This window comes from Salvelinus fontinalis, chromosome 27 (genome assembly GCF_029448725.1).
Source record: "Salvelinus fontinalis isolate EN_2023a chromosome 27, ASM2944872v1, whole genome shotgun sequence".
Taxonomy (NCBI): domain Eukaryota; kingdom Metazoa; phylum Chordata; class Actinopteri; order Salmoniformes; family Salmonidae; genus Salvelinus; species Salvelinus fontinalis.
This window is the reverse complement of record NC_074691.1, coordinates 7,658,207-7,674,369: the sequence shown is the minus strand read 5'-3', so window position 1 is coordinate 7,674,369 and position 16,163 is coordinate 7,658,207. Positions and strand designations below refer to the sequence as shown.

The 16,163-nt window shown below is 44.6% G+C and overlaps 1 protein-coding gene across 6 annotated transcripts in view; it reads left to right on the top strand.

Annotated features, from left to right (window-relative positions):
• The window catches only part of LOC129824947 (collagen alpha-1(XII) chain-like), a 91,698-nt gene that overhangs the window by 58,811 nt on the left and 16,724 nt on the right, over positions 1-16,163 (top strand). For all 6 annotated transcript variants that reach the window (XM_055884522.1, XM_055884521.1, XM_055884525.1 and 3 more), the window contains 20 exons: positions 137-276; positions 429-558; positions 678-817; positions 1,006-1,135; positions 2,370-2,512; positions 3,651-3,780; positions 4,059-4,201; positions 4,924-5,053; positions 5,709-5,828; positions 6,543-6,695; positions 6,899-7,015; positions 10,597-10,749; positions 10,922-10,996; positions 11,860-11,999; positions 12,152-12,275; positions 12,564-12,707; positions 12,882-13,046; positions 13,180-13,218; positions 13,348-13,486; positions 15,572-15,714. In XM_055884522.1, coding sequence (XP_055740497.1) covers positions 137-276; positions 429-558; positions 678-817; positions 1,006-1,135; positions 2,370-2,512; positions 3,651-3,780; positions 4,059-4,201; positions 4,924-5,053; positions 5,709-5,828; positions 6,543-6,695; positions 6,899-7,015; positions 10,597-10,749; positions 10,922-10,996; positions 11,860-11,999; positions 12,152-12,275; positions 12,564-12,707; positions 12,882-13,046; positions 13,180-13,218; positions 13,348-13,486; positions 15,572-15,714 — 2,598 coding nt within the window. The remainder of the gene's footprint in view (positions 1-136; positions 277-428; positions 559-677; positions 818-1,005; positions 1,136-2,369; positions 2,513-3,650; positions 3,781-4,058; positions 4,202-4,923; positions 5,054-5,708; positions 5,829-6,542; positions 6,696-6,898; positions 7,016-10,596; positions 10,750-10,921; positions 10,997-11,859; positions 12,000-12,151; positions 12,276-12,563; positions 12,708-12,881; positions 13,047-13,179; positions 13,219-13,347; positions 13,487-15,571; positions 15,715-16,163) is intronic.

Sequence of the window (16,163 nt, the reverse complement as noted above, 5' to 3'; positions counted from 1 at the left end):
ATTTTTGCTCATCTTTATCAAGGGTAATAATAATTTCAGACCCCACTGTATATGCTTCCATATCAGACTCAGTAACAGCTTAAGCACCTTGGCGCCATTTACTTAGAGGGATGTTGATGTGTTATTTCTTCTTCAGAGCCTCTGGGTGGAGTGAAGAACCTGCAGGTGACTGACCCCACCACCAACTCCTTGAGGGTACGCTGGGAGCCAGCTGAGGGGGATGTGCGCCAGTACACTGTCATCTACGCCCCGCTAGCAGGAGGGCCTGAACTCACGGTACAAAGTCAACACTTCCTTTCATAGCGCATCAAAGCGATATCTGTACACTCACTAACTTGCGCACTATAAACATATACGTTGAATAATTGAATATGCTATGTCTTTAGGAGTGTGGTTTTACTTTACGTTCTTGTTAAACTCTTTTTCAGACCACAGTTTCTGGGATGTCAACCAACACCGTTCTCAGGAACCTTGTGCCAGACACAGAGTACAAAGTGACATTGGTGCCTATGTATGGCGATATCGAAGGGAAGAGAACTTCTGAAAATGGAAAGACAAGTAAGTCATGACTTGACATACTACACAATACAGGTACAATACAGTGAGAAAAAAGACAAATGTGCAGCAAAATGGAAAAAGTGATTTGATTCTCAACTCGTTGTTTGGTGACTTGTCAGAGGCATTGGGTGGGGTGAAGAACCTGCAGGTCACAGACCCGACTACTAGCTCCTTGAAGGTGCGCTGGGAGCCAGCGGAGGGCAACGTGCGCCAGTACCGCCTCTTCTACGTCCCTGCCTCTGGCGGAGCCGAGGACATGGTAAGACCACCAACTATCTGTGCCTTAACATCTGATACTGTACAGGGTATCGCTTGACCAATCAGAATTGAGTCGAGTACGGCGTCCATATTAGGAATTTGTTTACTTCCTAATACGGATGCTGCAGCGTTCAACCAATCACTGGTATAAACATTGATAATGCATCTCAAACACCTCTCTGTGAACAGGAGCAAGTGTCTGGTGGCACCACCTCTACCGTCCTGAGGAACCTTCTCTCAGACACGCCCTACACCATCACCGTGGTCCCCGTCTACCCCGAGGGAGAGGGCCTGCGCCAGTCTGAGTCTGGAAAGACACGTAAGTTCTCAACTGAGGGACCTCAAGTCATCCATTTTGTTCTTATTGGGACAAAGATGTGCTTTATTCATTTGTTTTGATTCAATAGCATCTTTTATCTGAAGCCTGTTTGGTTTTTCCAGAATTTGGACTCTGATCTCAAGATAGATCTCAGGATAATAGATACCCTCCCAGGGAAACATTGTTATTCAGGTCAACGTTTAACACAACTGAGTGGAAATAAATATATATTTTTATTCCAATCCCCAAACCAGATAGCATTTGCACCCCCCCGCAACAAAGGGGCAGCTTATCTCACCATAATAATAATAATTGCAGGTTGGGTTGCCCTGCCTGTGTCTGTGCAGTTTTTACACCCGGTTGTGTGCATCGGTTTTGTTTCTGCTCAAATGGCTTGCCATGCTGAGTCAGCAGAAATCCATCCCAGAGAAGTTAATTGGAAAGCTGTGAATCCAGCGTAGCATATCGGTATTACAGAGCTGATGGTGCATGATGGTTCCACGGGAGGTTCCAGAGACTCCGTTTGTGCAAGGCTAGTATGAAGACGTCCAATGGAAGTCAAGCATTTTATTTGATCTCACTATGTCCTTGTCAGTTTCAAGTCTTGATACGGACACAGATCTATGATCATTGATTCACGCCTGATGTGCTCTGATCCTCGGCCAAATGTGAAGAGATGTTTGACAGAGTAATCTTCCTAAAGACACCATATGCATGTGCACTTGTACACGTGTTCAGTATAGAATGAAGCTCACTGTTGGACAAATAGGTTCTACGTTGCTTCTCAATAAGGTGGCTGGGTCTGTCTACCTACTACATCTAGCTTTATTGGGCTAAAGTGCGGAATGCCAGAGGAATATGAACATCTGTTTTAGTTTAAACGGGAAGTTAAGAGTTTTTTTCATAAACCCAAACTGTGTTGCTTCTCTCTATGTGCTGTCTACATAGACACTATAAAATCACTTGGAGACTGGAGAGTTTGCACCCCTCAGCGTTTAAGTCTTTTTTTTTTTACTGAGCTACGTCCTATTTGAAACTTAGCAGTCAAATAATTCTAACAATTTCTTATGGTATCTTTACTTAATTCCTTTGAAATGGACTCAAAGCTTTGATAAGGCGTTGTAGAGTGAAATCAAAGTTGTTTTGTGTTTTTAAGATAGCTAAACTTGTTAGGGGAAGTCAATCTAGCAGTTCTCTCCCCTTTTGATTTTCTATGACCCTCTGTGACCCCCAGTTCCACGCACCCCTCCTAAGAACGTCCAGGTGTACAACCCTACCACCCACAGCCTGAACGTGCGCTGGGAGCCTGCCTCTGGCCAGGTGCAGCAGTACCGTGTCATCTACACACCTCTGTCCGGAGAAAGACCTGCGGAGACGGTAAGTTCAATGGATGCTTCTCAAATAGCACCCTATTCCCTATGTAGTGCCCTATATAGGGAATAGGGTGCCATTTGGGACATACAAACTATCTCTCTCCAATGTGGTGTGGTGGGAAGTATGTTCACGCTCCCGTTCACTCTCCCTCTCTGCTCAGACCACTCGGAAGGAAAGGGAAAGTAAGCAATGAAAGAGTAGAAAAGGGTTGCTGGGCTCCACGTTTAGCAACGATATCGAAAAGCCTCTCTGGAAGAGTGTTGTAGGAAGTCTGTTTAGAAGCCGACGCAGATGGCATTCCCTTTGTAATGAGGTTAGTGTTCATTAATGCGGAAATCCAGACTATTTGGCTTTTAATTATCTGAATATCGGGATTGGTTTCATGCACCGATGTACATCTTGGATTACAGGAGAAACGTGGAGCTAATTGCCCTACAAACAGCTTTTACTGCATCACTAGGAGTTTGGAAAATGTGGATATGCACCTTTGCGAGAGATCTGCAAATTCTTACATTTGAAGATTTGGAGGACATATACTGTGTTATATACAGAGATGTTCAGTTGAATCCCCCGATAAGCTGTAGACGAGGCTAGACCACTTTAAAGAGCAGCTGTGTTTAGCAGGACGTAATGGCATTCCCTCAGACATGCTAATAGATAACGGGCTGCGTAGTGATAGTGATTACCCCGATGATATAACGAGTCTAGGCTCCACTGTTGTTAGAAACAGGGGTGAGATACACGTTGAGGCCTGTTCAACGACAGAGCGCTGGTCTCGTGCCGTTGGTTGCGTCGTCTTCATTTGCCTCCATAACACTAACTGTTTATCAGTCACTTTTAAGCAAAATGAATGCATTTGTTTAGCTTTTTAAACCTCTTCAGGGCGTTGTTAGTACTTCCCGCCAGCCTTTGCACTAGGCTCCCTCCCAGGAGACACTAGCAGGGATTCACAGTGAGCTCATTATGTACGTTTCTAGTGCCAGAGTAGTATGGTTGAAGAAGCTCATTTGAGGGTGCATCTATGGGCCCTGGTCAAAAGTAGTGCTCTAAATAGGGAACAGGGGGCCATTTGGGACACGAAACCAAGATTCCTCTCTTGTAAGCCATCATTGTGATCTATGTCCTGTGACCTCTCCAAAAGGTCTTGGTCCCGGGGAACATCAACAACGCGTTCTTGGATTCGCTCATTCCCGACACGCCGTACTCGGTCAGCGTCCTGGCTCTGTACGCCGACGGGGAGGGACCACCGGTGAAGGGAGCCGGCAAAACATGTGAGACTTGAATCCAATCAATCTGACTTTGTTGTATACATTGGTACTACTGACTCATGCGACTTTTGTTTACTTTGATACTACCGGCTCATGAGTGTTACTCACGCTTCCAGGCATACTTGCTTATACTGTAGTCTACATTCAAGCACGTCCGCACACACATGCACGTAGCTATTTACAACAAACACACGGTGTAGCAGTAGTTGCTAGGTGCGTGTGGTGTGCACCGTTCCTCGGCGCATGTGTGTGAGTGTAACCCAGTGTTGTTGCTGTTGCAGTGCCCCGTGCTAGACCTAGGAATCTGCGGGTGTTTGATGCCACCACCAACACTCTGACCATCGGCTGGGACCACGCTGAGGGACCCGTGCAGCAGTACAAGATCGCCTACGCCCCCACCACAGGAGACCCCATCACTGAGTTTGTGAGTTCAAAGTCATTCTCAACAAACTTTCACGTAGCACAGGACTTAGAGTTTGACTCAAGGGATGAGAGAGTTTATGACCTAAACATGTCTCGTTTTATATGTAGCTGAGTGGCAAATCAAATACACATCCATACACTAGCATTAACCTTCTGTTCAACGTGGTAATGTTACTACTGCCAAAGCACTGAAGGCATACAAAGGCATGTTACTCCCAACAGTTAATTGCTGATTAGTAAGATGAATTAAACGCTCGGTAAGATCAACATTATCACAGGAAACATTATGTTACATTACATTCTATTATTAATGACTTAAACATGAGCACCAGTTAAGGATAGCACAGCTGTACGGCATCCTTGCCCCCTACCTAGCAAGGTAACTATTGTGTTAGCAAACTCTACTTAACTAGAGAAAAATGTAAGGAGTCTTTTAGCATGCTGAGTTTGAAATGAAAGGTCATTAGAGCTAAATCATCCATTGTGTTTTTTTTAAAGAGGACAGGAAACATTCATTATTAGCCTCCTGGTGACCCCCTTTTTCTCTATGCTGCATTGGCGTAGGAGCTAGCCTAGCATCGACACATAGCTTCCATTAGCAATCACATTCCTTTGTGTGTTGAGGCGCTTTTCTCCGCTAGGAGCTGAAAGGACTATGTCAAGTGTGTTGAGAAGCCATTTTTTGAATGAACTGACAGTTCTTTCTGGTGCTTTTCCTTACAGACCGTTGTCCCTGGCAACAGAAACAATGCCATCCTGCAGAATCTGCTTCCTGACACCCCCTACAACATCACTGTGGAAGCCATCTATGCTGATGGAGCAGGGGGATCGCTGAACGGGCCCGGACGCACAGGTAACGCGGTTAGAAAAGGGGTCAGGAAGTGTTCAGTCTGGTATACTGAACACCTAATGGTCTCGCTAGTTGTACATCATTTCCAAGCCTGATGAGCTGGGAGTGAGACCTGTGCACAGGAGTGGAAAATACTTAAAAGAGCCATACAAAATAGCCAACCGATTCCAACATGATTCAGTTTGAAGAGTTCGGAGGATTGGGAAATTCACAGTAGAGCAACTGGGAAAGCTCAACGACTGGCGAACATTAGCCCCGAGTTACACAAACAATAGAAACTTTATGTCTTGGCTTGGACCGAGGCACCACTGTGCCAGCTAGGCAGTTTGGATGGGCCTCGCTCCAATGGGGAGCTCACGCTGCACCCGACTACCCACCCACCCACTGCCCAGCTCCCTCAGCAAGACCATGGAAAAATCTATCCAATCTAAACACATGTATTACTCATAATAGTCTTCATAAACAGAGGAGGAGGAAAAAGAGCGGTAGCCTAGCAGCAGGCCGGGCTGTGTGCTCTGGTAATGTGGTGCCTTACTGCACTTAGGGCTAGCTAGACTGGAAATGGTGTCATGGCCCTACTTGTTGTTGAGGGTAACTGCCGTGACTGATTGAATGTTGACATGTTTCTGCTCACTCTGTTGCTCTGCCTTGGTTACAGTTGGCCTGCTGGAGCCCAGGAACCTGCGCGTCTCCGATGAGTGGTACACTCGCTTCCGTGTTGCCTGGGACCCTTCGCCGTCTCCGGTGCTCGGATACAAGCTGGTCTACACACCTGCGGGTGAGATGACGTCCGACTCTGGGCCACGTGCATGCAATGATGAGCAGGGACCCATAACACGCTCGGAAATAAAAGTTACAGCACTTCACAATTTTGTCACGTTTTGTCATACCGTGTTTTACTCGTCAAAGGTCCCAGTGCAAAGCCAAAGTTTCCCAGCAATGACTAAGTAATGACCCAGAATAATTTGCATGAAATCTAAGGGCCATCTTTACATTTCAAATGAGATGATTTCAGGTTTAGATACGTCTGCTCTTCTCCTTATCCTCATGAGTAAAGTTGAGATTGTGTTGTAGTGTTGCTGTTATTAAGGTAGAGATTGTGCTGTAGTGTTGCTGTTATTAATGTAGTGATTGTGCTGTAGTGTTGCTGTTATTAATGTAGTGATTGTGTTGTAGTGTTGCTGTTATTAATGTAGTGATTGTGTTGTAGTGTTGCTGTTATTAAGGTAGAGATTGTGCTGTAGTGTTGCTGTTATTAAGGTAGAGATTGTGCTGTAGTGTTGCTGTTATTAATGTAGTGATTGTGCTGTAGTGTTGCTGTTATTAAGGTAGAGATTGTGCTGTAGTGTTGCTGTTATTAAGGTAGAGATTGTGCTGTAGTGTTGCTGTTATTAAGGTAGAGATTGTGCTGTAGTGTTGCTGTTATTAAGGTAGAGATTGTGTTGTAGTGTTGCTGTTATTAAGGTAGAGATTGTGTTGTTTTTGCCTGCAGAAGAAGATCAGAGTAAGAGCTTGGACGTGTTTGTGGGTGACGTGACCTCATACACCCTCCAGAACCTCCTCCCTGGCACCACCTACGATGTCAAAGTGTTTGCCCAGTATGATGCTGGCATGAGCGGGGCCCTCGAAGGACAAGGAACAACACGTATGTATCTGATCTACACAAATATCATCTTTCTGAAGCATCAACGTCAGCCATCCCAAATGGCTCCCTATATAGTGGATTACTTTTGACCTGGAGCCCTATGTGCCCTGGTCAGTAGTAGTGCACTATGTAGGGAATAGGGTGCCATTTGGGACTCGGCCTTGAAGTCAGTCTGAGACACTTCTTCTTGTGTTCCGCTCCAGTCTACCTGAACGTCACCAACATCGAGACCTACAACGTTGGCTTTGACAAGTTCTGCATCAAGTGGAGTCCTCACAGGGCTGCCACCTCCTACAGGATCAAGCTCAACCCTCTGGACCGTAAGTCTCAGCCAAACATTCATTTCAGATTGCACCTTTAAGCTTGGCTACATGAGAGACTCTTTGTCTACCCTGAAGAGTTGCTGCATTATAATTGAGTTCGTGCTTCTTCTTATGTCTGAAGCCATGAAGGAGATTTCAGAAGGAGCGTCAACACATGCTGTAGTTGGTGTTAGTCAGTCACTAGTCCGAGATGCTATAGATCCCCACTGATCAGAGCCACAGCCTCCTCCGTGTTCAGAACATTGGAGTGGTACGGTGCTGGCTGTTGAGATTGGGTCTAGACATTCACACGACTGTTTATCCTCAGCCCGCCCCTGTGTTTATCTCTTGAAGGGGAATGCATAACTGTGGCGTGTTCTCAACGTATCCGACCACCAAGTTTTAGTTGTCTCTCTGTCTGAAAAGACGAGATCTTTTTTTTATTACTGTCGGCCTTTGAATCCATCTGTATTAATGTTCGCTTGTAGACCTAGGGCTGTGACTGTCATGACATTTTGTCAGATGGTGACTGTCATGACATTTTGTCAGATGGTGACTGTCATGACATTTTGTCAGATGGTGACTGTCATGACATTTTGTCAGATGGTGACTGTCATGACATTGTGTCAGATGGGGACTGTCATGACATTTTGTCAGATGGTGACTGTCATGACATTTTGTCAGATGGGGACTGTCATGACATTTTCTCAGATGGTGACTGTCATGACATTTTGTCAGATGGTAACTGTCATGCAAATAACTGCTGGTCTCATGGTAATTGAGTGTTAATTAACATAAACATGTTTAGTATCTCCATGCCTCCACGCATACAAGCTGCTGATTTGGGACATCTACATTTTTTCAAAGTCTAATAAATCCACCATCACAATACGTCAATTATTTATTTTATGCAGGTCTAAAGAAACATTATGATGTGGAGAAAATGTATTTCAAAAGAGCAGAATATGAGTTGGCCTACTGTATGTTATCTGGCTAGGTGCCATGCCAATGGGAGCCTAGGCTGTAGGCTAGTTCATTTAATAGACAAGATATGCTCATAAATTCTGTGCCATTCTTTTTTTTATTATATGATTTTATAGTAAACTTTTACCATTCCCGAGCGAGTGTGCATATGAGCTATGTTGAGCGTAAAAGTGATCATTTGAAACAGGTCCTATATGCTAGATTTAGAGTTATTGGGCAACTTTAGTTGTGAATGACACAAACTTTAGAATGTCTTAGAAATCCAAACATATATGGGCTGCTTTATGCAACTATATTGATGATTTGTACAAAGTCACAACAAAAAGCTTGCGCTCTAAGGCACTAGCTGTTCCCTCATCAAGTGATACTATTCTAACTCATCAGACTATTCTCAATGTAATCTGGTCTTTATTAATATGCTACATTTGTTTTGATTTAGAATGGGCCATTATCATCCGTATGCATTCAAATAGCGAATGGAGGCTGCGCTTTCCCGTGGTTCCTTTTTCGATCATTCTGATAGGCTACTCCGGTTTTACAGCAGAGAAATGTGCTTAAAATTTTTTACATGTTCAACTTAAAGTTCATAATCTCCAGCACCATCCCAACATCAACCTATGTGAAAATGTCACATTTCTATTTTTTGTTGAAAAAAAGATGGAGGAAGATAAATGTTTCCAATGACATAATCAGTGTCCATCATGTGCTTTTACCAATTATGAGTAGGCATTGCCTACTAATTGTCTACTAATTGGTTGATGATGTCATTGGAAACATTTATCTTCCTCTATCTTTTTGACGACAAAACATAGAAAAGTGCTATTTCCACACACAGTGCATTTGGAAAGTATTCAGACCCATTGACTTTTTCCTAATTTTGTTACGTTACAGCCATTTACATAAGTATTCAGACCCTTTACTCAGTATTTTGTGGAAGCACCTTTGGGAGCGATTACAGCCTCGAGTCTTCTTGGGTATGACGCTACAAGCTTGGCACACCTGTATTTGGGGAGTTTCTCCCAGTCTTCTCTGCAAATCCTCTCAAGTTCTGTCAGGTTGGATGCGGAACGTCGCTGCACGGCTATTTTCAGGTCTCTCCAGAGATGTTTGATCTGGTTCATGTCCAAGCTCTGGCTGGGCCACTCAAGGACATTCAGAGACTTGTCCCGAAGCCGCTCCTGCGTTGTCTTGGCTGTGTGCTTAGGGTCGTTGTGCTGTTTGAAAGGGAATCTTTGCCCCAGTCTGAGGTCCTGCGCGCCCTGGAGAAGGTTTTCATCAAGGATCTCTCTGTACTTTGCTCCGTTCATCTTTGCCTCGATCCTACCTAGTCTCCCAGTCCCTGCCACTGGAAAAACATCCCCACAGCATGATGCTGCCACCACCATGCTTCACCGTAGGGATGTGCCACGTTTCCTACAGACATGACGCTTGGCATTCAGTCCAAAGAGTTCAATGTTGGTTTCATCTGACCAGAGAATCTTGGGAACTCTGGAGGTCTGTCATAGTGACCATCGAGTTCTTGGTCACCTTCCTGACCAAGGCCCTTCTCCCCCGAGTGCTCAGTTTGGCCGGGTTGGCCAGCTCTAGGAAGAGTCTTGGTGATTCCAAACTTCCGTTTAAGAATGATGTAGGCCACTGTGTTCTTGGAGACCTTCAATGATGCAGACATTTTTGGTACGCTTCCCCACATCTGTGCCTCGACACAATCCTGTCTCAGAACACTACGGACAATTCCTTCGACCTACTAGAGTTTGTTTCATTTTGGAGAATCATATAGGCTAGATCAATTTTTTACCAAAGACATATGAAATCGTAAAAAATAATAATATTCATTCTGCCGTGCGTAATACGCGCTAGACTATTAGGCTATGTATTGTATAACGGCACAATCATTATTTTGTTCCCAATTTCTTTTCAGTAGAGGTATAAACTTTTAAAAACAAGAAGCATTATCTCAAGGATTTAAATATGAACATGGTAATCATTACCCATGACACATTTCCAAACTTAAGCAGGCTTTGCTTGTGTGAGAAAGACAACTGCTGTAGAGAACACTCACCGAAAGTAAACAGTCCCCAAGGTTTGAAAAGCTAGCGACCTTTTAAAGATGCTTCCCAGACAGACTGAGCTTCCAAGTCAGTATTAGAATGCCAATTGTTTGTTACTGAAGTGGAATGTGGTTGAGGAATGGGGATCATAGCATACATCTCTGCGCAATAATCTTGGTCTTCTACCTTGAGCAGGAAGGGGTCAGCCCAGGAGAAGTGATTGAGGGGAAATTTGCCCTTATAAGGCCATTGTCTTGGTCTCATGGTTCATTTGACCAAAAATACAACATTTTGGAAAACTTTCTGCATTTTCCCCAAAACAATTCATATTGAATTACATGTGTAACGTGACAACACCGATATTACATCTATGTGCTTTACCGCAGCACTGTCATAGCCCCAGCTGAATGGCATTAACTCTGTTTTTCGTACTCAGACAAGACCCGTGATTTTTACGAGGAGCGACGTTTCAGGCAGCGGCCTCGGCAGTCAACACGTGTCAACATGTTTCTCTTCTCAACATATGTCAACATGTCTCATATTTCTCTTTGTTTTGACTGTGTGTAGCCTCCAGTAAAGGTCAGCAGGAGATCACCATCACTGCAGCTCAGAGTCAGTACTGCTTCAAGGGGCTCTCCCCTGACGCTCTTTACAGCGCCACCGTGTTCGTTCAGACCCCTAACCTCGAGGGCCCTGGAGTCAGCACCAAAGAGAGAACATGTGAGTATTTACATTTGAGTCATTTAGCAGACACTCTTACCCAGAGTGACTTACTGTCAGGGCAGTTACCTAAGTAGTCTTCAGCTTTTTACAAAAGTGGTGCCAATGTGCTGTCCGAATTTGTCATTTCTTTGTTGATGTTTACTGACACTTTGTTGTCTCTTTCTCAAAGTGGTCAAACCTACTGAAGCCCCAACGCCACCCCCCACTCCTCCACCACCACCTACCATTCCACCTGCATGGGCAGGTAAGAACCAATGGCGCCATGATGACTATGATATACAGTATCCATCACCTCCATAGTGCCAAAGCACCAAACGGCACCACATTCACCAATGCTATATGGAACATTTGAAGCCTTCCTTGGAGCCCAAACTAGGTGTCAAGTGCAAAGTCACGACATTTGAATTTGAGTGTGTTTTAGTGCGATTAGTTGAGAGTCATAAAAAGCCAGGTTCAGAAAACATGCAATGCCATCAAAATCTCACTATTTGGCAGAAGCAGAGACCTGCAGACATATTTCCTCTAGATCAGAGTGGTGCCAGTGTTAAAGTAATGGCCGCCACATGCTCGACACAGACTGTCCAGGGTTTTCAGTGGGAACTCACCCATTGACTAATGACTGACCTAGGTGTTGAGAAAGTCCAAAGAAGCTGTTTGTTTGATGAGGTATTGTGTAAAACTTGTTTATGGATTCTGACTTTGAGGAAGGGGATTGCGAGAGATACAAAAATAAAGTGCTCTATCACATCAGGTAGACATTATCTTGTGTTTTGCCAACTCGTTTTTGTGCTAAGAGAGAAAGACATTAAAGAGCAGTTCATTTCCAGCCTTTATGGTAACCAAATGTTTCTAGTTTAGTTTTTTGTTTTCAGGAAAGTGTGATCAATTAAACCAATAATTGCCATGTATAGCTTCATTATGTAATTTCTTTCTCTCATTGATTTTGTTTGTGAGATTCATGCAGACGTTTTTATTTTTGAGGTTGCCGACTCTCATTATCATGCCTTTCTCTGTTATCGGGCCTGGTGTTCCAGGCAGCCCAGAATCTGGTGCCTGCCATGGAATCTTTTAAGTGCAGTTCACTGAGTTCTTTTTCTTTTGCCTCAGTGTGCAAAGGTGCCAAGGCAGATGTGGTGTTCCTTATTGACGGTTCGTGGAGTATTGGAGAAGACAGTTTCCGGAAAGTGGTGCAGTTCGTCTTCAGCATGATTGGAGCCTTCGACGTCATCGGACCGACAGGAATGCAGGTGTGTAGTGCTGTAAATAGAGGGAAAAGCACATTGTAATAGTGGAAAAAGCAAGTTGTAATTGTTAGTCAACTTGGCAAACTGTTTAGAATAATAGGTGCGGTATGAAATCATACTATAACTCCTTGTAATGCTTTCTACTTTGGAAACAGGTGTCGTTTGTGCAGTACAGCGACGAAGCAAAGACAGAGTTCAGGCTGAACTCTTACTCGGACAAGGGCAACGCTCTCGCTGCTCTACAGCTGATCCAGTACCGAGGAGGAAACACTAAGACCGGTGAGGCTCCCCAAACCCAGCTTCCACCAACTAGGTTGTCTCCCAAATGCCCCCCTATTCCCTATGCAGTGCACTTCTTTATTCTCATGGGCCCTGATCAAAAGTAGTGTACTATTAAGGGAATGGGATGCCATTTGGGATGGCAGCACTAGTCTCTGGTTGCAAAAGTGACTTTACATCAACATGTTTCATCGGAGCCAGGCCTGCTTAGTCTTGAAATATCCATCCTTTGAATATATATTGTCGTCTATCACCTTAATGAATCTACCGTTCTTTGTTCTTGATCAGGCGCTGCTTTGATGCATGTCAAGGAGAAGGTGTTCGCCCCAGAAAATGGAATGAGGAGGAATGTCCCCAAGGTTGTGGTAGCTGTCACAGACGGTCGCTCTCAGGATGAGGTGAAGAAAAACGCTGCCACACTTCAGCATGCAGGTAAGGCTTACTCAATTGGCTGCACAGCCATCTTCAAGTCAACCCATTGTCAATCATATCCCATAACGCTTGTAAACGCTGTCATTGAGGTATTAGCACTCTGTAGCATTTTAGCATCACCACCATACACATAGTGTAGTTGGTTTTCTGAGAATGCAGGTGCTCCCTCTCCAGGTTACAGCGTGTTTGTGGTTGGTGTTGCCGATGTGGATTTTGCTGAGCTGCAGAACATTGGCAGCAAGCCAAGCGACAGGCACATCTTTGTTGTGGACGACTTTGACGCCTTCGCAACTATCCAAGACAACCTTGTGACCTTCATTTGCGAAACAGCGACGTCTAGTAAGCTGTTTTGTTGTTTGCCATTTCGGATACCACTTATAGTATTTAGCAGTAAGCGATTTCATTTATCGGCCAAGATAAAATTCTCGAAAACAAATTGAACTGTTGCTAATCTTTGATATTATCTTCACAGCTTGTCCCCTGATCTACCTGAATGGATTCACATCACCTGGTAAAAATGCTCAGATTATTATTTATGTACATCCCAAATTAGAACCATCTGCAGAAACCGCGTGCATCATTCCCTCGTTGGTTTGAGAAGTTCTCGAACTTAAAATGAGTTCTTCACCTTGTGCTGTAGGCTTCAGAATGCTGGAGGCGTTCAACCTGACAGAGAAGACCTATGGCTATATCAAGGGAGTGTCTATGGAACCTGGTTCCTTCAACAGCTACACAGCCTATAGACTCCATAAGAACTCCTTCCTGACCCAGCCCACCACGTGAGTCGGAGATACCATTGTCTTGGATTACAAAAAAAATCTGTTTTTCAGAAATCCTGTTTGGAAGATTCCCAGAATCAGGAGGGAATAATCAGGAAATCCAGAATTCTCCAACCAGGATTTCTGGATAGCACGTGCATTTTATGAAAGTTACTGGAATTTTACAACGCTATCATTGTCTTTGGCTTTGAATGGTCAATTCTTGTGGTTGTACACTGCATAGCCAAATGTACGTGGACACCTGCTCGTCGAACATCTCAATCCAAAATCATGGGCATTAATATGGAGTTGGTCCCCCATTTGCTGCTATAACAGCCTCCACTGTTCTAGGAAGGCTTTCCAATAGATGTTGGAACATTACTGCGGGGACTTGCTTCCAGTCGCTCTGGATAAGAACGTCTGCTAAATGACTTAAATGTAAATGTAAAACCACAAGAGCATTATTGAGGTCGGGCACTGATGTTGGGTGATTAGTTCTGGCTCGCAGTCGGCGTTCCAATTCATCCAAAAGGTGTTCGATGGGGTTGAGGTCAGGGATCTGTGGAGGCCAGTCAAGTTCTTCCACACCGATCTTGACAAACCATTTCTGTATGGACCAAAGCTTTGTGCACATAGGTATTGTCATGCTGAAACAGGAACAGGCCTTCCCCAAACTGTTGCCACAAAGTTGGAAGCACACAATAGTTCAGAATGTCATTCTATGCTGTAGCGTTGAGATTTCCCTTCACTGGAACTAAGGGGACTAGCCCGAAACATGAAAAACAGCCCCAGATCATTATTCCTCCTCCACCAAACTTTACACTTGGCACTATGCATTCGGGCAGGTAGCGTTCTCCTGGCATCCACCAAACCAGATGGTGAAGCGTGATTCATCACTTCAGAGAACGAGTCCAATGGTGGCGAGCTTTACACCACTCCAGCTGATGCTTGGCATTGCGCATGGTGATCTTCGGCTTGTGTGTGGCTGCTCAGCCATGGAAACCCATTTCATGAAGCTCCCGACAAACAGTTATTGTGCTGATGTTGCTTCCAGAGGCAATTTGAAACTCTGTAGTGAGGGGTCCCGTTCTGTGAGCTTGTGTGGCCTACCACTTCGAGGCTGAACCATTGTTTCTCCTAAACGTTGCCACTTCACAGTAACAGCACTTACGTTAAAAGTCACTGATCTCTTCAATACATGTCATTTTACTGTCGATGTCTGTTTGTGACATCGGCTAGTGTAGAAAGGGCCTTATAAATACATGTGATTGATTGATTGACCTATGGAGATTGCATGGCTGTGTGCTTGATTTTATACACCTGTCAGCAATGGGTGTGGCTGAAATAGCCGAATCCACTAATTTGCAGTGTATGTCTGCACTACTTTTGCGAGCTAATGGATTTAAGGGATAATTGAGTTGCGGCACATTATAATGATAGTCTCAGACTCTGAAAGCTTGTCTCCGCTCGAATCCAGGAAGACTGAGGAGATGTCGGTCAATGCAGGGAGTGCGGGCGTTAAGAAATTACTTGTTTTTAAACATTACCTTTTTGTGGGCCTTTCCCATGCAGCAAAAACTGTATTAACGTTGGTTTGGCACTTTGAGATGACACGTCATACTCAACTATGTTCAGACAAAAATGTTAGACCCCATTCCCCTCTAAACTAGGTCAATAAATGTACAATGTTCTGCTTATTGTGATTGGCTGACCCAACAGGTCCCAACATGTCAGAACATGGACTGCCCTGTAGCAGTGTTCCAGCTCAATCTGAAGTTCTGGCGTGCTGCTGGGTTCACTCATCCCACGTAGCTCCGAGGCATCCAACTACACTGTCTATCTCCTACACCGTACATCTCTCAGCGTTTTATCAGCCGCACAGTAGGCCTATCAAATACTGTATATCTCCAGTCAGCTTAACCTTCCCGCCTCAGAGTGTTACCTCTGCTTGCGACTCTATGGAAAAACATCAGCCACATCACGGGGGTTCATAGGCATAGAGTAATACTGTACACATGTATATTAATGGTGAATTGATTATTGTGTATTTCGTCTTTTTTTTAAATGGTCAGTCTTATTGTTGGGGTTTTGTGGGGGTTTGAACAGGGAGATCCACCCAGACGGACTACCTCACTCCTACACCATCATCATGATGTTCCGTCTCCTCCCGGACACACCCAACGAGGCCTTTGACATCTGGCAGGTGTCCACCAAGGACGACAAGCCTGAAGTCGGGGTCACCATTGATCGTAAGGCTCTGTAGCTCTGGGGATTTGAAGGGGTCAAGGACAGAGGGTTTACAATGAGGGTTACAAGATGTTACTGGTGTTGCATCCCAAATGACCCCCTACTCCCTACATAGTGCACTACTTTTGACCGGAAGCATATGTATCCTGGTCAAAAAGTAGTACACTTTATGGGGAATAGGGTGCCATTTGTGACACAGCCATAGAGGAAGGAGGAAGTAGGGTTGTGTGAGGAGGAGATATCATATCCAGCAGCTGTAGATAGATTTATGTTGTTCTGTCTGATATTCTCTCATGGGAGCAGTGAAGGGATCGTAATGGGCTCCAGAGCACAGGGCTGCTTTGGTCTCCCTCAGTAACCACACTCACCCTCCTCCGGTTCCAGCATCCTGTATAAGCTATCTTCAGCTGGCCTTTATAAAGCACCGACCATGTTGTTTGTGATGCAGCTT